This window comes from Montipora foliosa, chromosome 6 (genome assembly GCF_036669935.1).
Source record: "Montipora foliosa isolate CH-2021 chromosome 6, ASM3666993v2, whole genome shotgun sequence".
In the NCBI taxonomy this organism is placed as follows: domain Eukaryota; kingdom Metazoa; phylum Cnidaria; class Anthozoa; order Scleractinia; family Acroporidae; genus Montipora; species Montipora foliosa.
In genome coordinates, this window is record NC_090874.1 from 71,184,950 (window position 1) to 71,194,949 (window position 10,000).

The window sequence follows — 10,000 nt, forward strand, 5'->3', positions numbered from 1 at the left end:
TTTTAAAGAAAACTTCAATTCCTTTTTTGGTATTTTTTATTCTAGTTTCTTTCTCACCCTGTCATCTACAAGTTGTTAGACAAGATTTGGAAAGGAAGATTCGATGATCTGGAGCCAAGCGTTTGGAAATGGACATTACTAAAGTTTTATTGTCTGCTAGATGTTTTCCTGTTTCCTTTGGTGTTTATCGTCTTGTTTGCCATTCGCTCAATCAACATATGGAGAAGGAAGAGAAGAGGTGGGTAATGACGAGTACAGTTTAGCCATGGCAACAGGTAGATGCAAATTTCAAACCATTCATCCAAGATCGGGGTCAAGATATAGCTATCATGACATTCGTGATGGCTTGGAAAATTGAATATTCTCTATCATTCACAAGGCATACGCTATCAAGTAAATTTAAAGAGTCCTTGTGTAGTTTTTTTTTAAAATTCAGTAATAGAGACAATGTGCACATGACCTGGAGGACACTGTTACTGTCAAGGAGGTTGCCTATTTACCGAGTTAGGATTTCGAGTTGGATTTCGAGTTGGATTTTCGAGTTGGATTTTCGAGTTAGGATTTTGTGGCGGGGTTTCCAATAAATTTTCAGTGGTTTTACACAATGTACTTTGTCAGTGGTGTTGTTCATCGTCTTGAGGTCTTTCCAAGATGGAGGAGAACGAGGATGGCAGATCGGTAACGGCAATCTTGTTTAATTTATCCTAGTATTGCATTCGTAATTGTATTTTTGCCTGGAAACAATTATAGCTGACACTTAATTTTCGTAACGTGCATAGCAGGAGGGGTGGGCAGGCCTTGAGTTTCCATGGCGAGGAGACCTATAAATACCTTACTTACTTGAGTGACGTGTACAAGCGTGCAATAATCGATGGCCAGGGACAAGAAGAAATTTCGTGGGATGTAGAAAATGCTTTGCTATGGAATGGATGTGGTTTGAACATGTGCTTTTGGTGGGCAGTATGATATCCAATCGCTTAAAATTCGGAAAACAGAACAGTCATGGGGGAAGAGGGGGGGGGGGGGGAGGTACTAGGAAAGCACTGTAAAGCAGCATTGGAGCCATTTGTTGGTATCCAAAACATGGTGGAACTAGACGATCCATGAGCGTATACTGGGTTGCCTGTCGCACGTGTTACTCAAAAACAGAAGGAACTGAGTTAGATGGTATTAACCTGCAGCGTTCCAGGCAATTTTTTCAAGTCGGAGGTCATTAAGACCATTTAAGGGGTCACCCAGAAGTCGTACCAGCAGAGGCCCTTTGGATCACACGTTCATACGACGAAACAGGGTGAGGTTAAAAACCTGGCTACCGGCCTATAAATCATTTGTCAGAAAAAAGAAATTCCTGTCATCTTTAGAAAAAATAGGCACGCATTGTTTACGTGTGGTAGTGCAGTAAGACAGCGCTTTATTCCATATTGTCAACTGAGCTGCGTTTTTTCTTCCAGGAGGTTCAGGTTGCCTTTGCGTAATATGTAGCTTTAATAGTACACAATATTGATTTGGTATTGTATATCATTGTAGTGCCATGGTAGAAGTCTTAGGAAAATAGCCCCCTGAAAAGACATGTGGTTACTAGCAAACTACTGAACCCAGGAAGATTGAAGAAAATAAAAGGGAATCGAGAAACATTGGCTTCTGGGCTGACATGTTGATCATTTTCAAGTTCCCTCACAACTTCTTTTCACCACAAGTTTAAGCGTGCATTCTGAGCATCTGACAGCTTTGTAATACAAGAGTTCACTGAATTTCCTCCCTGTCCGGCGGGGTTAGTATCTGAATGGGTAATCTAAAATATATACCACTTTGTAACAGTAACATAGGACCGAAAATTCTATTGTAAAGCTCAAATATGCCAGCAAGGTACAGATTTTGATAGCTTGCTTTATGCAAAACAAATATTGATGCAAAAGTAAATAAATTTTGATATACCGTTTTGAGGAAGAGCAGAAGGATTTTCAGGACGGTCGATCGAGAATAAAATATTTTGCCATCAGCACAAAATTTGCAACATGAAAACACGCTTCCAACAGATCTGTTTATTTTCGTGACTTACGCGCGCACTGCTTACAGAGCAGTACCACAAAAATCCTCCCGTATGCAAATTTGGTAAGCGCGAAAATTACAGAACATGATATTAAAATTCACAAAGGCTGGAAATATCACAAAAACCTTTTCCAGTGTAAATTTATTGAAACAAACAACATATTTGCTATTAGAGGCAAAAAAATCCTTCCTATTTCAATTGCGCGCGTGCAAACAAGACATACAATCCGTGTCATAAAGCATATGCAATTAAATACATTTCTGACAGTTCACATCAAACCCTTTTCGAAACAACCTTCACCGTAAATAATGAAGCACAAAAGAGACAACAAGCTTTCATTCAAATAATTCTTCACTGTCACATTCCCATTTTTTTTTACCTTTGCAGAGTTGAGTACAAAATAAATGTAAATTGCCAGACAACTAAGATGCGACTTCAGTAAACACTGTGATGCATTCAAGGCGTTCGATTCCTTCAATGTTTGTTAAATCCATAAAAAATTGCCACTTGATTTCAGTGTATTATATAATACCAAGTTAGTAAAATATTAGAAACAAGGCTCATTTGATATCCAAAGGCGAAAAATGAAATTGTTGTCGAAGACCATTACTCGTCGCTTTAAAGATTCCAGATATTTATTTTTCACCGCCTGTCTTGTTCATTCAATTGACGTTCCATTCTTGAGCTCCATGAGGGTATATTTTGTTTAAAGATCCATTAAAACGCCATTCGCGTTACAATGACTTTCGACGCCATTAAATTAGTCAAATTTCCAATTGTTACCGGAAGACTGTGCCGAGTTGAATACAAATAAATACAAATAGCCAGACAACTGAGATCACAGATCCACTTTGTGGATTCCTTCTCTGTCTTTGTTGAACCCATACTGAGTTACAAGAGAATTTTTCATTTGGTTTCAGTGTTGTACATAACAGCACATTTGGCAAAATATAAGAACAGCTCACTTTGATTTCGGGTTGACCGGGGAAAGATTATTGTCGAAGTCCATTACTAGTCGCTTTTAAAATTCCAGATATTTATTTTTCATCGCCTGTCCTGTTTATCCAATTGACGTTCCATTCTTGAGCTCCATAAGGGTATATTTTGTTTAAAGATCCACTAAAACGCCGTTCGCGTTACAATGACTTTCGACGCCATTGCAGGTTAATTAAATGTTCCCCTGTGTGCACCAGAGAAATCTACGCATTACCCCAGCTCCCTCAAACCTACAAGGAAAGGTTACGTTTATACAAACGTTGGCCGTGTAGCACTTATATTTTAAACAGAGTTAACTGAATAGAGCACTAGCACTTCACATTACACTCTATTCAGTTAACTCCCCTCAAACCTAGCCTACGCACAGAAGACTCTGGTTGTTTACCATTTACCAGAAAAGTCCGGAAATTTCGGTTGGAGTATAAATGGTAAGCCTATTTTGGTCTTCCCACATGGAAAATTTCAGGAGAAAACGGGATTTCTCGAAAGGTATAGTAGTCCAAAATTCCCAAACGGAATTTCCAAACGGAAAACGTGTTTATCATTTGCATTCCCCCATGATTTTGCCTCCCTCCAGACTCTCTCGGTAAACGTGAACGAATTTTTCAAGTGGTACACGCCTATCCCAACTAAATTTCCCATTCGGGAATTTTTGCTTACCATTTGTGCAAACCTAGTACCAACCGGTTTCTGCTTGTAAATGGTAAACAACCTCTATGCACAAAGACACCACTTAGGAGGGGAGTGACATCGACAGGCAAGACTTTTACATACACGGATTTTTTTTTTTTAAACTGAGAAATATTACACAAATTTCCGACTGGGATTGCCATACTGGCAACCCAGTAATTATAGGATTTATATATTTGGCTTTTGTTGTGTCTAATTCTATATTTGTACCACCAGAATAGATATGACAAAAAAAAAATCAAATCCAATATCTTACCTTCGATGTACTCTCGGTTATCGTATTTTTATTGTTTTTCCTATCTTGCTATTTTTGAAATTAGCAGCATGTAATGACTTCATGTAAGACTCAATGTCTTGCCTCTTACTTCATGTATGCTTTACATCGTGATGTCGCTGAATAAAAGGGCAAAACACTAACCTCAACCCTTCAGGAATTCTTTTGTTGACTGCATTGCACTGGAAATCTACGATAGGGTTTACAGACAAAGTACCCGATTCTTTGCAGCTGGATTACTAGTTACCGTCTCGAAAAAACAACTCTACATCCTTACTCGAAAATCCAACTCGAAAACCTATATGATGCCTCAAAATATTTGCAATTTTAAAAGAACAAATATAACTAATGAAATAACCAATTTGAAACAAATTTAAGGTCAGTAACAATAATTGAAGTTATTTACTTAAGATGTAATACTGATGTAAGCTTAACTTCAACTAAAGAAAAGGCCTAAGAAAGTGTGTATTGTAAGGTTGAGAAGTCTTACTCTAAGCACTTCATGCAATTTAGTTCAATTTAATTTACATGGTCGAGTTCCAGATGGCGATGCTCTTCACAAGAACTCATGACCTGTAGTCAATCAGAAGAGATTAAACAACCTTTATCTTTTATTCTGCCACACACAATTCCAAATCTTGATCACATGTTTTGTAACCAAATGCACCATTTGTATAGTAACACTGCCAATCCCCTAAACTCCACAACTTTGAGGAAACCTGCTGTAATTTGCTCTTTGTACAGAGTTAATGGGTAGCTTGATAGATGAACAACAGCCAAAGCTCAAAGAAATTCTCTTAAATTTAATTTATGTGCCAGGCCAGTAAACCAGACATACGCATAAATTCACGTGTAGCGCAAGTGTTACATGTACATTTTTTATATCTGATGCAGGAATAAAAATGGCAACCGTACCACAAAAGCCCACAATATTCTTCCTTTAAAGTGTTACTTTTTATGACGAAATTCGCATCTTTCTTATCTAAGCCATTTTGAGACTAATCCTGTGGTCTGTGCAAGAAGAAGAATGCTGTTTACTATTTTCAAATATCTCTTTTTGTCCCAGAGATATTCAAGTTTTTAAAATATGCAAATTAATCAAGTAAGACGTCATAAACTCAACCGAATTTTGATCAAATATTATTTTAAAAAATATCTCAGCCAATTTGTATCAGAAATGCTTGATTCTTTGCACAGGCGACCCGAACGCATACAGTGGAAATCCGTTAATGCGGTCATCAACGGCCTTTGTCTGTGTCCTCAGAACCTCTCTTTACAGCTGAATTTTATTATATCGAAAAAAGCTAATTCCTATCCGAAATACCACCCTGGTCAGAGTTTTTCTCTGTCCTTGTGTGGGCCCATTTCCATCAGTAGGGCTAACGCTCAAATGGTTCATATGGGATAGAAACCTATTGTAGCACTTTACATTACACTCTATTCAGTTAAGTCTGTTAACCTTTCCTTGTACTTGAAAATGTTCATTGCCGTGACTTTTACGTCTTCAGTTCCCACGGCCTGCTCCCGTCTGACCTTCTAGCTCAGTCGGTAGAGCAGCGGAGATCTAACCCAAAGGTCGTGGGTTCAATTCCCACCCTGGTTAGAGCTTTTCTCTGTCCTTGCGTGGGCCCATTTCCATCAGTAGGGCTAACGCTCACATGATTCATATGGGATAGAAACCTTGCACTTTACATTACACTCTATCCAATAGACCTTTTCGGCTTGTACATTTTGTTTTCCCAATACAGATCATGTGATAATACTCAGGAGGTTTGGTCTTTTGTTTTATTCATTAAAAAGAGTGCACGCAGGCATATTCATGCTTGCATGCCCTCATTTTAATGAACGAAACAAAGGACCAAGCCTCCTGAGTATTATCACATGATCTGTATTGGGAAAACAAAATGTACAAGCCGAAAAGGTCTATTAAGTCTGACTTGAGTATCAGTCGTGTTTTTGATGAAAGCACAATGACTTAATCCCTTCGTAATTTGCCTTACTGGATGCTTCTACGGTAGTGTCAAGATCATCTTTGTAATGAAAATAAGGAAAAGTGTTGCTAACAGTACTTTGTTCAGTAAATCGGCTGTTCCATTAACGTGGTAAATTACAAAGGTCAATGAAATTGGCATGTCACAGGCGTTTTGGTTTTCTTTCGCGGGTGGCCGTATTGAAGCCTGGTTTCCATATGATCTGCGATCGGTCTCGACATGATTGCTGGTCTCCGGCACAAGGTGTGGATGATCGGGAAAGTTGAATCTAGTTCAGTCTACTTTACCGACCTTTACGACGCTACCGACTAAGACAATTTTGAATGGAAACGTGTGTCTGAGATGAACTATGTCCTATCGGCGACCATAAAACATGCATTAATTATGCGGCGAGACACTATTGTTCGCCTTGAAACACGTTTAATCAGACTTGAAGTAAGTGCACTCCTTTTTCTCCTCGCGTCGCAGAGGATTAGTGGTACGTTTGTCTGCGATCGCTTCAGATTTAAATGGAAACATTTGCCTCCTGTGTTTACGATAGTCTGCGTTAAGACCGACGCAGGCAGCTTCCGATCCTCGCAGACCGTTGCAGATCATATGGAAACCAGGCTTACATGGTGAAATTTCAGAGGTTTCTACTGTTTGGGATTTAAAATTGTGGTCGTTGGCCGTTTTAACGGGTGACCCCATTAACGAGGGGTTTTCTATAAGAGAATGTATGGCCGTTTTTTTCGGCATTTCATGTTACCCATACATTATAAACTCTATAAATCGTTACTTTGACTAAGCCTTCGAATTATGCGTTTGGGTCACCTGTGATTGTTTGCAGTAAGATTCCAGAAAGTGTGCATACCCGTTTTGTTACCATGGCAACATACTGGGTTCCAAGGCTTTGCTGGCCACCTTTGGCATTCTGTTTTTGCCCATGGTTCCTCATATCTGTTTGTGTGCCTAAATGCTTTTGTACCTTAAAGGGAAAGTACGGTCTAGAAAAAGTTTCTCCAAATTACGAAAACTTTTCCCCAAATAATTGCCGTTTTGTCCAGTTCCCTGTTAAAATGTGACAAGAGCACTTTGAAGTTGCCTCTTTCGTGACTTGGAGAGCGCCATCTTGGATATTACGTGTTATGACGTAGCAATAGTCAACAAACGTGTTCGACCTTACCAAGTTCTTCGATCCCCGATCACTTTCTCAATATTGTGTGACCTTTCTGCTTCGAGTAATTCAAATGTAAGACGAACTATGGTAAACGGTCTTGTGGTTCAATAGGTAGTAGGCCATGTAGGCCATAAGTGCGACAGAAACTCAAGTCATTTAATACTTATAGATTTTCTAGTCAATCAAACTAGGCGGCCAAAATCAACCAGAGCAAATGTAAACAAGACAAAAACCTTGAACATGAGACAAAGAAATATTCGACAAGCCTACCTTTTTCACTTTCTCCCTTCATCGACAACGGTCTTCGATGCTTCAGCAAACATATGTGTTTGCTTTCGCGCGGGGAAGCGTTTAATTTAGAATAAGCCGACGAAACTGTCAGATGTTGCTCAATACACGTAGCAAGGCTTTTTGACATCAACAATTACCGCTTTTGGGGTGTACGCTTTCTAGGGGGATGAAACTAGACACATGTCTAGACGTAAGAACGCACATAAAAATTAAAAAAAACCCAAAGATTACACCGGAAAATTAAAATTTAAAGAAAAGTTGGCCGGCAAAAATAAAACGTGGATGGATTTCGCAAACGTGAAACCTGACTGTTCGGGTCTGTCAGTTTACCAAGGAGGACTTCAAGCGGGATCTTCAAGTATATGAATATTGGTCTTGGTGACATTCGCTTCATACGGAAATCTCAGTCAACTAGTCCAAAATATCATTATAATGGAACGAGAAAACTGAATCAAGCCATATATAGACGACTTTCACTATTATGCGCTAATAAACGTGGCTTGAAATGTGGTTAAATTTTGTATTTACTAAGCAGTATAGAAACTACTGAAACGACTTACTCTTACCATTTATATAAATATATATATAAATCGATCGTTTGTCTTGAACTTGTAACAGGGATCTCGTAGAAAGCCACGGTAGGCTGATTAAACTTAATTTCCAGGCATTAATTTTACAGCAATGAGCGCGGGATAGCACTGCAAGCTCTCTTTCGCTTTGTAAAACTCCTGCATATAACTCACATAAAACCCTGTTTAACGACCACGAGGTAAGTCTGTTCAGAGGTGGAGCCAATATCAATACAATTTAGCCTCTGGATTAAGATTCAAGTCTACAAAGTATTGCTCTCCTCGCCCGTGTTTTTCCTCTTTGCATCAAGTACATTTACTCATTCGGAGAAATCCTTGACTATTGCTACGTCATAGCCTCGTTTGCATCCACAAAAACAAAGATGGCTGAATTCAATTTCAATTTGCCTATTTTTGAAGCGTTATTGTTGGCTATTTAACAAATTTAGTCCAAATGAGTGGTCAAGTATGACAACACAGGTAAATAACTTTCGATTCAGAGAAACGTTTTCTAGACCGTACTTTCCCTTTAAAATCACCAAAATATTGTAACTAGGTTGGTGGAAACTGGAAAGGAGTGAGCTGCCATGGAAACCAATTTCTTTAAAGCCTATTGGCCTACCAAGTTTCAATGGTCTCTGATGCAAATTGACCAACATATCTCTATTCATAGTTGCTGTTAGATTCGGTTGAGTGAATGACGTCATCAATCCTCTCATTTGCATATTTTACGCATTTTTCAAACTTAAGTCTCTCCGGAACCAATGCAGATATTTTCAAACGGTAAAAGGTGTTTTCAATCTTTCCAGGAATTCTATGTGATAAACCTAAAAATGCAAGGGATAAAAATTTGATCATAGTAGACTTTAAAATGACATTGTGTTGATAGATGGTGTAGAAATACCTCATCATGTAAACTAGAGAAAAGGCTACCAATTCTGAGAATTTTATCATCACGTGACTTGACTCAAGCTCACGCGAGAGAATGGCGGACAAGCGACTTCGACTGTCTTGAAGCTGCTGATGATGGTAGAGGAGAAGCCTATTAAGTGTTAATGACTAAGGAAAAGAAGTTTCATTGTGAAAGACCTTGGCATATACGGTACTTGTTACGGTACATTGGATTGTTCTGCCTTATTGAGGAAAGAGAAGAACATTTATTGGCTGGGTTCCTGAAAAGAAACAACTATTGTTTCATGCGCCATCGGGATGGCGTATAATTTACCAAACTTTCAAGCAAAAATTGACAGTGCATGCTGCAGGAATCTTGCGGATACGTTTACTCAGATAACAATATATAATTATTTACTCTCATTTGAGAAATAGTTTGAGCTTAAATAGTTTGACATTTTTGTTGCTTATTCTTGTTTACATTATGAATTTTCTATGAGACTTTAAATTGACGCAAAGATAGCAGAGTAACAATAACTCTCAAAAAAGAAACGACAGTTTTCAATTTACAAAACATGTTTCGACATACTCATGTCATCTTCAGTTGCAAATGAGCTTTTCAACGGTTGTCCATTTGAATTTATGTTAAGGTATGTTGCAAAATTACGTGTGTACAATTTGAATATGAAGTGTGAAAATGCGCAGAAAACAAAATAGCGCACATAGCAATAAAATAAAAGACAAAAGAGCAACGTAATTAAAAAGAAAGAGACAAATCTAAATGCCTCAACTGCTGATTAAGGATGGGATTTTCCCACTTAATGTGCAATGCCTCTTTGATCTTAATTTGGAATTTTGAGGCGGCAGAATCGAAGATCGTGAAACATTCTGTGTTACAAGAGTCATGACAGGCCTTAGATGACTGCAGGTGTCTGTAAACATGCGAAGACTTGTCCGACAAGAGATGCTCACGAGCACGTTTCACGATCTTCGATTCTGCCGCCTCAAAATTCCAAATTAAGATCAAAGAGGCATTGCACATTAAGTGGGAAAATCCCATCCTTAATCAGCAGTTGAGGCATTTAGATT

The 10,000-nt window shown here is 38.5% G+C and overlaps 1 protein-coding gene across 2 annotated transcripts in view; it reads left to right on the top strand.

Moving 5' to 3' along the window:
• LOC138008324 (short transient receptor potential channel 2-like) overlaps positions 1–10,000 on the top strand; it is a 59,340-nt gene that overhangs the window by 14,241 nt on the left and 35,099 nt on the right. For both annotated transcript variants that reach the window (XM_068855630.1, XM_068855629.1), the window contains exon 5: positions 46–238. In XM_068855630.1, the coding sequence (XP_068711731.1) occupies positions 46–238 (193 nt within the window). The remainder of the gene's footprint in view (positions 1–45; positions 239–10,000) is intronic.